The 14837-nt window shown below is 47.1% G+C and overlaps 1 protein-coding gene across 1 annotated transcript in view; it reads right to left on the reverse strand.

The window, feature by feature from the left end:
• Positions 1-11796: 11796 nt before the first annotated feature.
• MINDY3 (MINDY lysine 48 deubiquitinase 3) overlaps positions 11797-14837 on the reverse strand; it is a 201060-nt gene continuing 198019 nt past the window's right edge. Inside the window, exon 16 of the mRNA XM_075315624.1 lies at positions 11797-13917. Coding sequence (XP_075171739.1) covers positions 13771-13917 — 147 coding nt within the window. The 3' untranslated portion in view covers positions 11797-13770. The remainder of the gene's footprint in view (positions 13918-14837) is intronic.

Genomic DNA, 14837 nt, shown 5'->3' on the forward strand with positions numbered 1-14837 from the left:
ACATGCATAATTTAGCAGTCCCCATTTTTGAGAAGGCTTTTTTGGCTTCCTGAAACACTGGAGAATACTGATCCAAACAGAGCCACCTGCAGGAGATTACAAGTCACTCGGTAGCGCAAGTCAACTCCTCTCTCCATCCCTTGAAGTTCTGGTGACCTTGTGATAAATCTGTACACATCACTTGACTAAACACAGCTGCACAGGGGTGAAACAGCAGCAGTTTTGGTCTACAATCGCTATCCATGAAAGAGGCGATAACTTTCCGATCGCTGGGAATCCAACCGCCATGGCTCTCACCAATCCGGAGAACCGGGGCTCCAAAGATCCCTAGTCAAATGAATTGGAGGTCAATCGTGCAGTTTCTCTATTCGCTCTAAGGCCTTGGTTCAACTTGTGTATAGCTTCTGATGCGAGAGCATTGGAGCGATATGCTAATGATCCTCCTCCGCGAGCGTCAGCCGAGGGTCATGCGACTGTGAGGCGATCTTGCGATCGTATCATAGCTGTGGGGAAGGTTGGGAACTTTCTCCCTCTCCTCCACGGTCTCTGTGTACATTGCACTGCAGTAGGATGACATGCGAGTGCAGTGTGATGTTTCACACACTCTCATAGACTTGTATGGGGGTGCGTAAGCCGAGAATCGCTGACAAACGCAGCATGCTGCGATTCATTTCTCAGCCAATATGGCATGAGAAATCAATCACATCTGGACACTGCTTCATAGCTTTACACAAGTGCGAGTGCAATTCGGTTTTATCGGATTGCATTCGTCCGTGCAAACCCCAAGTGGAACCGTACCCTAATAGAAAGGTCAGCCAAGTGCTGCGCTCAGCAATATCCAGCACTCCCATTAAGAATGGAGTGTTAGTGGGAACAATTGACCTCTGTTCCATTCAGTTTGGGCTCTTCAGAGACCTGGTTCTTGGGATCGGTGACGACCATGGTACCATGGTAGTCAAACCTCCATCAACCGGAAAGTTATCCTCTATCTTACAGATAGGGAATAACTTTTAAACTTGAGCAGACCCCTATAAAAGGGCTATTAAAATTTGTTAAATGGTCTGGTTTACAGTTGTGGCCAGTAATTTGAGACTGACACAAATTGTGGTTTCACAAGGTATTTCCGTTTTTAAGGTAGCAATATGCATCAACTCTAGAGTGGTCAGGTGAATTGCAAATATTTGCAGACATTCTTTACCACGGAAATGAACAATCACAAAAACCTTATTCCCACTTAATTTCAGCCCTGCTACAAAATTACCTGTTTACATCATTTCAGTGATTTTTTTTTTATTTTAGTTCATGAGAAAGTGTTAAAGAAGACAAGACAGCTAATATCACTCGGTTTTGCTGATTGATTTATAAGAGCAGGATGGTTGATTTAAAGAGGTCTAGTGCTTGAAATCATTGTCTTCTTAAATGGTTACCTCCAAGGAAACCTGCAGTCATCATTGCTTCACATTAAAAGGGCTTTACAGGTAAGGACATTGCTTCACATTAAAAGGGCTTTACAGGTAAGGACATTGCTGTTTGTAAGAATGGCGCCAAATCATCCCTTTATCAGATCATTAAGAACTTCGGATATATTTAATGCTGTGAAAGCTTCAGGGCACCCAAAAAAGTCCAGCAAGAGCTGAGACTGTCTCCTAAAGAGAATTCAGCTACATCAGTTCAACACCCCTGCAGAGCTTGCTCAGGAATGGCAGCAGGCAGGTGTCAGTGGATCTGCACACCCAGTAAAGCAAAGGCTTTTGGAGACTGGTTTGGTTTCAAGAAGGGTGGCAAAAAAAAAGCCACTTCTCTATAAAAAAAAAAAAAAAAAACATTAAAGACAAACTGACATTCTGCAGAAAGTACAGGGACTGGATTGTAGGCAGAGAACGGAGGTAAAGATGTCTCTGATGAAGCCCCTTTTACAATGTTTGGAACATCTGGAAAATTAATTGTTTGGAGAAGAAAAGTTGGAAGCTACCATGAGGCCTGTGTCTGACAACAGTAATGCACCCTAAGACCATTCATGTGTGGGGGCTTTTCATCCATGGAGGCGGCTCACTCACAAATCTGCTTATTCACATACTCTACTGAAGCATATCTGCACACAGATTCCCTGTGGCCTGATGTGGGTGGGTAGGACTTTACCTGCACTGTAGCCACACCCCGATATAGTTTGTGTGGAGGTTACAATAAGTATCATCTCGCCAACAATAGGTTTATATGCCAAAATATGCCGGTTTCGCGCATTGTGCTTTTTTTCCCCAATTCTCATTTTTTTTTATGTAGCTTTTGTGTGGCAAATAAAATTGCATCGATTTTAACTGTTAGGATTTATTCACAAGTTCATGTATGTGCTTTTGTTTTTCCTAGCCATCATAGCATACTTTTTTTTATTTTATATACTAATTTTTCACAAAAAAGAAAACACAGAGCTGAATCCAATTTAGATCTGATTTAGGATCCTTTATCCAGTGCAAATCTAATACACAGTTGAGCTGTATTTTATTTCTCAATAGCTGTAGTACCCGGGCGTTGCTCGGGATAGTAACTGTCTCTCTCCCAATCTCTGTATGTCTCTATCCATGTCTGTCTGTCTATATCTGTCTGTCTCTGTATCAGTCTCTGTCTGTCTTGTTCCAGGTCTGTCTCTTTTCCCCTTCTCTGTCTGTCTCTTTCCCTGTCTCTCTCTCTCGTCTCTTTCCCTGTCTGTCAATCTCTTTCTGTGCCTATGTCTGTCTGTCTCTTTCTTTCTGTCTTTCTCTCTATCCGTCTCCCCACCAACATCATATTACCTCACACATAAGCTTCTTATACTAACAATTCATTTTGTTCCTATAGCAAGCACTCACAGCTGCTATTAACAAGCTGTAGCTCCTATTTCCATTGACTTTAATGGAGACAGGATTTTTGGAGTAACTGTAAAGCACGGGGTTAAATTTTCCTGTCAAAACATAGTCTATGATGTTCCCTGAGTCACATGGGGTGTCTGTGCAAAATTTTGAGATTGTAAATGCGACGGTGCAAATTCCTTTAGCGGACACGGACACACACCTTCATATATTAGATTGACAGATAATAAAAACATGGAAGAAAAAAAAACAACAAAAAACCCTGATAAAAATAGGATTAAAAACAGTGTTCAAAATTGATTTTTTTTTACTTGCATACCAAAAAAAAAAACCTTAAAACACTTTTGTGAATATTGTCAAAATCAATGGGGAAATATGAAAGACTAGAACCAGTAAATTTTTCTTTTTTTTTTTCTTCTATTTAGAGCATTTTTTTTGTGATTTTGAAAGGTGATTTTTTTTTCCCATTCATTTACCAATTGATCTTTGAGAAAACCTCCTCACAAATGTGTGTGTATTGAAAAATGCCACCAAAAAAAGCATGAAATTCATAGGTTTAGTAACCAGAAAGAAAATAAAAGTAAGTGTGAAGGGAAACTAAAGCAAATAATAGAGAGCAGTGTCCTGATCCTGACCTAGAATAACCCAGGTCTTACAGAACCGTAAGATTGATTCAGAACCGTTCATATGACTTCCAAGGTCTGTGTCAGAAAACAAAGACCTTGTGAATGAATGAGACAGCGGAGGAGGCCGGATGTACGAGTTTCCTCTTCGTGATGATACTGATCCTCTGGAGGAAACTTCTAAGAAGTTACAAGGTAAATGGGAGTATTAGTTAGGCAGGACAATAGGGTGCGTTATCTCCCACGTGTCTAGTGTAGCCATGAGAGACACGTCCAGTATGTAAAAAGATTATTATTGTTGTTGGAAATTATTATTTTTTTTTAATCTTAAAGTTTGAAAGAAAAAAAAAAACAAAAAAAACAAACAAACCACAAAAACAATACAAAAAACCCCCAAACCATAAATTAAAAAAAAGCACAAAAACAATACAAAAAAACCCCAAACCATAAAAAATAAAAAAAGCACAAAAACAATACAAAAGAAGGGAATTTTGTTTACTTACCGTAAATTCCTTTTCTTCTAGCTCCTATTGGGAGACCCAGACAATTGGGTGTATAGCTTCTGCCTCCGGAGGCCACACAAAGTATTACACTTTAAAAAGTGTAACCCCTCCCCTCTGCCTATACACCCCCCCGTGCATCACGGGCTCCTCAGTTTTGGTGCAAAAGCAGGAAGGAGGATACTTATAAATTGGTCTAAGGTAAATTCAATCCGAAGGATGTTCGGAGAACTGAAAACCATGAACCAAAAGAACAATTCAACATGAACAACATGTGTACACAAAAGAACAACCAGCCCGAAGGGAACAGGGGCGGGTGCTGGGTCTCCCAATAGGAGCTAGAAGAAAAGGAATTTACGGTAAGTAAACAAAATTCCCTTCTTCTTTGTCGCTCCATTGGGAGACCCAGACAATTGGGACGTCCAAAAGCAGTCCCTGGGTGGGTAAAAGAATACCCTGATAAAAAGAGCCAACAACGGCCCTCCTCTCACAGGTGGGCAACCGCCGCCTGAAGGACTAGCCTACCTAGACTGGCATCCGCCGAAGCATAGGTATGCACCTGATAGTGTTTCGTGAAAGTGTGCAGACTAGACCAGGTAGCTGCCTGACACACCTGCTGAGCCGTCGCCCGGTGCCGCAATGCCCAGGACGCACCCACGGCTCTGGTAGAATGGGCTTTCAGCCCTGAAGGAATCGGAAGCCCAGAAGAACGGTAGGCTTCAAAAATCGGTTCCTTGATCCACCGAGCCAAGGTTGACTTGGAAGCCTGCGACCCCTTACGCTGGCCAGCGACAAGGACAAAGAGCGCATCAGAACGGCGCAGTGGCGTCGTGCGAGACACGTAGATCCGGAGTGCTCTCACTAGATCTAACAAATGCAAATCCTTTTCACATTGATGAATTGGATGAGGGCAAAATGAAGGTAAGGAAATATCCTGATTGAGATGAAAAGGGGACACCACTTTGGGGAGAAAGTCCGGGACCGGACGCAGAACCACCTTATCCTGGTGAAATACCAGGAAGGTGGCTTTGCAGGACAGCGCTGCAAGCTCTGACACTCTTCGGAGTGATGTGACTGCCACTAGAAATGCCACCTTCTGCGAAAGACGTGATAGAGAGACATCCTTCAGCGGCTCGAAAGGTGGTTTCTGAAGAGCCCGTAGAACCCTGTTGAGATCCCAGGGTTCCAGTGGACGCTTGTAAGGTGGAACTATGTGGCAAGCTCCCTGCAGGAACGTGCGGACCTGCGGAAGCCTGGCTAGACGCTTTTGAAAAAACACGGAAAGCGCCGAGACTTGTCCCTTGAGAGAGCCGAGAGACAAACCCTTGTCCATTCCGGATTGAAGGAAGGAAAGAAACGTGGGTAAGGCAAACGGCCAGGGGGTAAACCCCTTATCAGAGCACCAGGCTAAGAAGATCCTCCAAGCCCTGTGATAGATCTTGGCTGACGTTGGTTTCCTGGCCTGTCTCATAGTGGCAATGACCTCTTGAGATAACCCTGATGACGCTAGGAGCCAGGACTCAATGGCCACACAGTCAGGTTGAGGGCCGCAGAATTCAGATGGAAAAATGGCCCTTGAGACAGCAAGTCTGGTCGGTCTGGGAGCGCCCACGGTTGACCCACCGTGAGGTGCCACAAGTCCGGGTACCACGACCTCCTCGGCCAGTCTGGAGCGACGAGGATGGCGCGGCGGCAGTCGGACCTGATCTTGCGCAACACTCTGGGCAGCAGTGCCAGAGGAGGAAATACATAAGGCAGTCGAAACTGCGACCAATCCTGAACTAAGGCGTCCGCCGCCAGAGCTCTGTGATCCTGAGACCGTGCCATGAATGCCGGGACTTTGTTGTTGTGCCGAGACGCCATTAGATCGACGTCCGGCGTTCCCCAGCGGCAACAGATCTCTTGAAACACGTCCGGGTGAAGAGACCATTCCCCTGCGTCCATGCCCTGGCGACTGAGAAAGTCTGCTTCCCAGTTTTCTACGCCTGGGATGTGAACCGCGGAGATGGTGGAGGCTGTGGCCTCCGCCCACAGCAGAATCCGCCGAACTTCTTGGAAGGCTTGACGACTGCGAGTGCCGCCCTGGTGGTTGATGTACGCGACCGCCGTGGCGTTGTCCGACTGTATGCGGATCTGCCTGCCCTCCAGCCACCGATGGAACGCTTTTAGGGCTAGATACACTGCCCTTATCTCCAGAACATTGATCTGAAGGGAAGACTCTGTCGGAGACCAGGTTCCCTGAGCCTTGTGGTGGAGAAAAACCGCTCCCCACCCTGACAGACTCGCGTCCGTCGTGACCACAGCCCAGGATGGGGGCAGGAAAGATTTTCCCTTCGACAGGGAAGTGGGAAGAAGCCACCACTGAAGAGAGGTCTTGGCTGCCAGAGAAAGAGAGACGTTCCTGTCTAAGGATGTCGACCTCTTGTCCCATTTGCTGAGAATGTTCCATTGGAGTGGACGCAGATGAAACTGCGCAAAGGGAACTGCCTCCATTGCTGCCACCATCTTCCCCAGGAAGTGCATGAGGCGCCTCAAGGGGTGTGACTGGGCCCGAAGGAGAGATTGCACCCCTGTTTGCAGCGAACGCTGTTTGTCCAGCGGTAGATTGACTATCGCTGAGAGAGTATGAAACTCCATCCCGAGGTAAGTCAGTGATTGGGTCGGAGTCAATTTTGACTTTGGGAAATTGATGATCCACCCGAACCTCTGGAGCGTCTCCAGAGCCACGGTCAGACTGTGTTGACATGCCACCCGGGAGGGTGCCTTGACTAGGAGATCGTCTAAGTAAGGGATCACCGAGTGGCCCTGAGAATGTAGGACCGCCACCACGGATGCCATGACCTTGGTGAAGACCTGTGGGGCTGTCGCCAGGCCGAAAGGCAGTGCCACAAACTGAAGGTGTTCGTCCCCAATGGCGAAACGCAGGAAGCGTTGATGCTCTGGAGCGATCGGCACGTGGAGATAGGCATCCCTGATGTCGATTGATGCCAGGAAGTCTCCTTGGGACATCGAAGCGATGACAGAGCGGAGGGATTCCATGCGAAACCGCCTGGTTCTCACATGTCTGTTGAGCAATTTGAGGTCCAAAACGGGACGGAATGAACCGTCCTTTTTTGGTACCACGAACAGGTTCGAGTAAAAGCCGCGACCACATTCCTGAAGGGGAACTGGGATCACAACTCCTTCTGTCTTCAGAGTGTCCACCGCCTGAAAAAGTGCAACGGTTCGCTCGGGGGGCGGAGATGTTCTGAAAAAACGAGTTGGAGGACGAGAGCTGAACTCTATCCTGTAACCGTGAGACAGAATGTCCCTCACCCATCGGTCTTGGACATGTGGCCACCAGGCGTCGCAAAAGCGGGAGAGCCTGCCACCGACCGAGGATGCGGTTTGGGGAGGCCGAAAGTCATGAGGAGGCCGCCTTGGAGACGGTGCCTCCGGCGGTCTTTGGAGGACGTGACTTAGACCGCCATGCAGAAGAGTTTCTCTGGCTCTTCTGTGGCCTGTTGGACGATGAGGATTGGGACCTGGCTGAGGGCCGAAAGGACCGAAACCTCGCTTGAATTTTTCGTTGCTGAGGTCTCTTTGGTTTGGGCTGGGGTAAGGACGAGTCCTTTCCCTTGGATTGCTTAATAATTTCATCCAATTGTTCGCCAAACAATCGGTCGCCAGAAAAGGGCAAACCGGTCAAGAACTTCTTGGAAGCAGAGTCTGCCTTCCATTCGCGTAGCCACATGGCCCTGCGGACTGCCACCGAATTGGCGGATGCTACCGCTGTACGGCTAGCCAAGTCCAGGACAGCATTCATGGCGTAGGATGAAAATACCGACGCCTGAGACGTTAAAGACGCTACTTGCGGAGCAGAGGTACGTGTGACTGCATTAATCTCAGACAGACAAGCTGAGATAGCCTGGAGTGCCCACACTGCTGCAAAGGCTGGGGCAAAGGACGCGCCTATGGCTTCATAGATGGATTTCATTAGGAGCTCTATCTGCCTGTCCGTGGCATCCTTGAGCGTTGAACAGTCAGCCACTGCTACTACGGATCTAGCCGCCAGTCTAGAGACTGGAGGATCCACCTTGGGACATTGAGCCCAACCCTTAACTACGTCAGAGGGGAAGGGGTAACGTGTGTCATTAAGGCGTTTAGTAAAGCGCTTGTCCGGGAAAGCCCTGTGCTTCTGGACAGCATCTCTGAAGTTCGAGTGATCGAAGAAAAAACTCCGAGTACGTTTGGGAAACCTAAATTGGTGTTTCTCCTGCTGTGCTGCCGACTCCTCTATAGGTAGAGCTGGGGGAGAAAGATCTAGCACCTGGTTGATGGACGCTATAAGGTCATTTACTATGGCGTCCCCTTCCGGTGTATCAAGATTGAGAGCAACGTCAGGGTCAGAGTCCTGGGCTGCGACCTCCGCCTCATCCTCTAGAGAGTCCTCATGCTGCGACCCCGAACAGCGTGATGAAGTCGGGGAAGATTCTAAGCGGTCTAGCCGGTCTGGGACTGCAGTCCGTGCCGGAGTCCTCCACGTAATAACTAGAGGCCACCCCAGGAGCACGCTTCGTCGCAGACCGAGAGGGGCCTGGGGGCGATCCCGCAGTGCCCGGGGCCTGTGTAAGGGCCGGTCTGGGCTGCAAAGCTTCTAGTATCTTAGCAGACCATTTGTCCATAGACTGAGCCATGGATTGTGAAAGTGACTCAGAGAGTTTCTCAGCAAAAGCTGCAAACTCTGTCCCTGCCGCCTGGACAGGGGAAGCCGGCGGTTCTACCTGGGCCGAGGGTCCCACCAGTGCCCCAGGCTCCGGCTGAGCGAGTGCCACATGGCCCGAGCATTGCTCACAGTGAGGGTAGGTGGAACCTGCAGGTAGCATAGCCGCACAAGAGGTACAGGTTGCAAAATAACCCTGTGTCTTGGCACCCTTGCTCCTTGTGAACGACATGCTGTAGTCTCCCAGGAGAGTGATCACTGAGGGATATATAGCCACAAGCTAACAGTACAGCCGAACCGAGAAAATGTATACAATATAATATATATATATACACAGTTCAGCACTCTAGGGGGCCCAGCACCGGTGGGAAGAAGCCACCTGGCTTACCGACCGCTCAAGCAGTGTGTGGCCACCAGATTCCCTGCCTCGGGTCTCCCAGAGGTGCTGCCAGAAGTCCTCCACCGGCAGAATGTGCTTAAAACATGGCCGTCGGCGTTCACAGGGGAGGAGGGAGCCGTGGGCGTAACCACAAAAGTGCGGGAATCTGGTGCCCCAGAGTGAATAGTGAGGGGGGCGGAGGACAGCCAAGTGTGCTCCAGCCCTCACTGTCGGCGTCAGACCGACCGTCCCGCCCTTCCCCCTGACTGGCAGGCCCGGGGGCGGGAGTTTAAGGCACTAGGCCGCAAAAGCCGGGGACTAAAGTTAAAAACCGCGGCCGGCAAGCAGGCGCGGTCGGCGCGGTAGTCCCGGTGTCATACCAACAGCGCAGTCGCTGCAGCGTCTGAGGTCAAGGTGTTCCATGCACCGTCCCCAAGGGGACACAGAGTACCTGTAGATGCAGGGCCCTGTCCCTGATGATACTCAGTCTCCTGTCCGACAGAATCCCACAGGGGCTGCGGAGGGAGCCCGGTCCCAGTGCCCTGGATGACCGGATAGGATCCCACTTCTCCCAGAGCCTCTAAGGGATGGGGAAGGAAAACGGCATGTGGCTCCGGCCTGTGTACCCGCAATGGGTACCTCAACCTTAACAACACCGCCGACTTAGTGGGGTGAGAAGGGAGCATGCCGGGAGCCCTGTTAGGGCCCTCTTATCTTCCATCCGATATAATCAGCAGCTGCTGCTGACTAAAAATGGGAGCATGAGTGCATGTGTGCCTCCTTCAACACAAAGCATAAAACTGAGGAGCCCGTGATGCATGGGGGGGTGTATAGGCAGAGGGGAGGGGTTACACTTTTTAAAGTGTAATACTTTGTGTGGCCTCCGGAGGCAGAAGCTATACACCCAATTGTCTGGGTCTCCCAATGGAGCGACAAAGAAAACACCCAAACCATAAAAAAAAAAAAAAAAAATTAAAAAAAAAAAAGAAAAATTACAAGTCAGGAAAAAAAGAAACCAAAAAGTTTTATTTAAGGCCAGCGACATGAACATAATAAATAGTGGATCCATATTCTTACAGTACCAGATGTTCTTCATGCGTTTTACACAGGAATGGAATATACTGCAGCTCCGAGAACCGGGACAGAAGGCGTTTGGCAATAATTTTATTACATTTATTAAATTGGAAATAAAGAATACATTAAAAAAAACAAACAAAAAAACAAACACATATCTGGTCCAAACCACAGTTAAATTGTCTCATAAATAAAATAAGCAGGGATTTATTCATTAATAGTAACTAATGGCAGCCAATCGGAAACAGTCTCTGAATGTTTTTAATATAAAAGAGGTGATCTGATTGGTCGTTAGAGGGGACTATTAGCAACGCCTGCACTTTTTTCCCATCCCCATCCCATCATTAGTGTTTTTGAAAAATCTTATATTGAAGGACGAGATGGAAAAAAGAAGTGGCCAGACGTCTTCTCTGGGGTCTATCATGCTTTTAGAGGTAATGTCTGGTTTAGACAACTTGGGTTCGGACTAATTTTTTGGCCAATTTCACAATTCAGTCTGATAATTTTTTAGGGGCACCATGTAGTTCTTCATGTGTCCTGTGGTGGCGCTGTAGGGTAATTGCCCACTTGGTTTCAGGTTCCTCTGAAGGTTACAGCTAATGAATAGTCCCCGTGACAATGAGGTTCAAAAAGTAGTCATAGATACCAACCTTTTAGTGAAACCTCTCCTAAAGGGCACCGAACACTTGCCACAAATATGTACCGTATTTTTCATTTTATAAGACATACCCCAAATTTAGAGAAACAAAAATAAATAAATTTAAAAAAAAAAAAAAAAAAAGGGGGTCCGTCTTCTACTCTGGTAGAGTCTTACCGAAGGGGGAATGGCAGCAGTGATGGAGCGGGGTCACAGAGGCAGGGACGGTGCTGGAGTACGTTGATGCTGCAGGTGCTGGGGGTGGGGGCTGTGCTGGCTGCAGAGGGGGCTGTGCTGGCTGCGGAGAGCAGGGCCATGCTGCAGGTGTCCCAGATGCTCTGTCAGCAGTGCGGGCTTCAAAGAAATGGCGCTTGGAGTTGGCGCGTGCATAGATTGAGCTCTCAGTTCAATGACAAGTCAAGATCTCATCTGTGCATATGCACCCTCTGGACGCCATTTTCCTTAAGTCCGCTACTGGTAGATCAATGGGCTGGAGGAGGCGCGTGCGCAGATGAGATCTTGAGTGAACTCTGGGCACCATTATTTGAAACTTGCACCGCCGACAGAGCATCTGGGACACCCACCACACCACCCTGCTCCACACAGCCAGCACAGCCCCCCCCACCGCAGCCAGCACAGCCCCCTCACCCTAGCCAGCACAGCCCCCCCACCTCAGCCAGCACAGCCCCCCCTACCGCAGCCAGCACAGCCCCCCCTACCGCAGCCAGCACAGCCCCCCCTACCGCAGCCAGCACAGCCCCCTCACCCTAGCCAGCACAGCCCCCCCCACCGCAGCCAGCACAGCCCCCCCCACCGCAGCCAGCACAGCCCCCCCACCCTAGCCAGCACAGCCCCCCCACCGCAGCCAGCACAGCCCCCCCACCGCAGCCAGCACAGCCCCCCCCACCGCAGCCAGCACAGCCCCCCCACCACAGCCAGCACAGCCCCCCCCCCACCACAGCCAGCACAGCCCCCCCCCCCCACAGCCAGCACAGCCCCCCCCCCCCACCGCAGCCAGCACAGCCCCCCCACCCACCGCAGCCAGCACAGCTCCCATTCTCCAGCTCCCAGTAAGCTACATTCGGATTATAAGACGCACCCCTCATTTTCCTTCAACATTTTTGGGAGGAAAAGTGCGTCTTATAATCCGAAAAATAAGAAAATTTTATTATCTAGTGTAAATGACACCGTTCTCCTGAATCCGGCGTTGTTTTTCTTTTCTTCCTATGCCTCTCTGTTCCAGAGTTATGGCTTCATCTTCCTTATTGATAAATCTACTCTTCTTAGCCAAGAGGGTGTGGTCTTCAGGGCTTCTCTGGGGACGGCTTCTTTCATTACCTCGCCCACTTGCCTATCAAGCATCAGGAAAGACAGGGTGATATCTCGGGAAAGGAGAGGAGCAGGAAAAAAAGAAAAACAGCGCAGGATTCAGGAGAACAGAGGCTTTTACACCAGGTATACAAATTACATATTTATGGCAAATGACACATTGCCTTTAATCCTTAATAAAAGGGAAGTAGCTTGAGGATATGGACACTATCACATCAGTAGTACTTTATCTCCCCCTACAGATTATTTTCATATATCAGACCATATATAGTTAACTTAAATTGATTTTCAGACCCTCTGACAAGACTCAATAATGTCTGCGTTAATAAATACTTGAATTGCTCACCCAATAAAATTACATTGCACCGATCCTCTGTTATCGGACAACCCTGTTACTATTCTCTTTGTCCATAGGATGTGTCCCTATATACTATAAGGATTGAGTAGACATGTTCTACTGTATAGGGGCACAACCTTTTGACAAGAGGGTCCAGTTGGTAAATTATTCAGGCGTTTCCAGGAGGAAGAACAGAGGGACAACAAAAAAAAATGAAATTTTATAGAACTTACAGCCTTTTTCTTAGGGTTTTGATAAGTTAGCCATAGGCTCGCTGAGTGTATATCAGTTACCCCATTAGATGATATTTTTACTGGTGCCCGGAACACTATTTAATACTATTTCAGACCCAAAAATGAGACAGTACATTAGGAGGAAGGGACATTTGACAAGTGCATAGTGGGGTAGTAATGTTATATGTCCATAAGACGGATGCTCATATGCTCCGCTACTTAAAGGGGTATTCCAACCTGAAATTATTACCTAACCACTGTTAGATTGCTCACACTATTAGGACCCTCACTAATTGTAAGAATAGTGTCCCCCTTGTTTTCCTGGCCACAAGGCCATGGTCAAAAGAAGTCAAATGGAGTGGACAGTTGTGTATAAAATATGTCACTTAAAGGGGTTTTCCATTTTTTTTTTAAACTTAAATACATGTATTTGGGGCTAAAAATCACTTTTGTAATTCGATTTTATTTACAATGTTGCACATATTTAGTTTTACACACTCCGTGTTCCCCTGCACGTTAAACTTTGATATGATTTATTGTCAAAAATCAGCTGAAAACTGAAAAAAAAATAAATAAAATAAGATAAATGAGTTACTAACTCTTCAATTGGACTGTCAGAATGAGCTCACTGACAGATTCTCAGTTAACTCATTCTGCAGCTGGCAATAGTCTGTGCGACACAGAGGATATAAAAGGCAAATGGTGCAAACATTATATAAAAAAAAAAAAAAAAAAAATACAATTGAAAAAATTATTTTCAGATAGAAATACATGCATTTAAAGAACGGAGGAACAGCACCCTTGTGCCCTATGCACAGCGCTCGGCTAGCTTTGTCAGTGAATGGAGCCCGGAGTTGCTGACTTGCATGACTAATACTGTTTGTCCATCGGCTATATATTCTGTCCCCCAAAAAGAATAATGACGCCCCCCTTATGAAACCATGGAGAAGACAGAGTAGTAATTGCATTGTATATACATTATACTGCGGCTTATTCTTTGATCGATGCCATGACCCTAAATGAGATCATAAGGAATTTCCAGTTAGTAAATATTCAGTCCTTTAATGGCAGCCTCGCTTGCATTGAGTGATCATTGGTCCTTTGTTGGTAAAGTCAGTTTAGTGATGGCGGCCGATCCGTGTTCCAGAGAAGCTCTACGTACGGCCATTTGGTTTGTAGACAGCGTTTGATGGGGGTGTCGTCCGTCTGTAATCTGGGGTCTTCAAAACCCATGACGGCGGTTCCTTCGATGTAAGCAACCTAAGTAACAATGACAAAAATACCATAAATACAGTACAGAAGTCACATTAAAGGGAACCAGGTTGTAGATGGTAAGCCCTCGTGGGTTGTTTTTAGTTATTGTACTTGTTTTCTACCAGTCATATATTTGTGCTTTTTGGTATATAAGCATTTTATGATAATTTTATTTTTTTTTTTCAATTTTCCATTTTAAATGACATATACTTAAGAAAAAAAACACATGATATTTTGCAATTTTCTCACTGGCTACAAGGCCTAAAATTAGAGTCATACTTCCTGTTTTTTTTTTTACACATGACTATTCAGCAGTGTCAATATCATCACAGACAGGGTTACAATGATCGGTAACACCTTTCGCATAACATACAGTAGAGAACACAGGCTCCACCATTCACAATAGATGATGTCACAGCTCACCTTCTCCCCCTCCTATGCAAACACTGATAACACCTCTATATACAGTAGATAACACAGGATGCACCATTCACAATGTGATATCACAGCTCACCTCCTCCTCCTATTCAATGACTGATAACACATGATCCACCGTTTACAATGTCATATTACAACTCACCTCCTCCTATTCAAAAGGTTGATAACACATCTATATACAGTAGATAACAGGATCTACCATTCACAAATAGGTGATGTCACAGCTCACCTCCACCTGTACAATAACTGATAACACCTCTATATACAAAAAACAACACAAAATCCACCATTCACAAGAGGTGATGTCACAGCTCACCTCCTACCCCTCCTGTACAATGACTGATAACACCTCCATACAGTAGATAACATAGGATCCATCATTCACAATAAGTGATGTCACAGTTCACTTCCTCCTGCAGAATGACTGATAACACATCTATATGCAGTAAATAATACAGGATCCACCATTCCCAATATACATCACAGCT

Source organism: Anomaloglossus baeobatrachus, chromosome 6, assembly GCF_048569485.1.
Source record: "Anomaloglossus baeobatrachus isolate aAnoBae1 chromosome 6, aAnoBae1.hap1, whole genome shotgun sequence".
Taxonomy (NCBI): Eukaryota; Metazoa; Chordata; class Amphibia; order Anura; family Aromobatidae; genus Anomaloglossus; species Anomaloglossus baeobatrachus.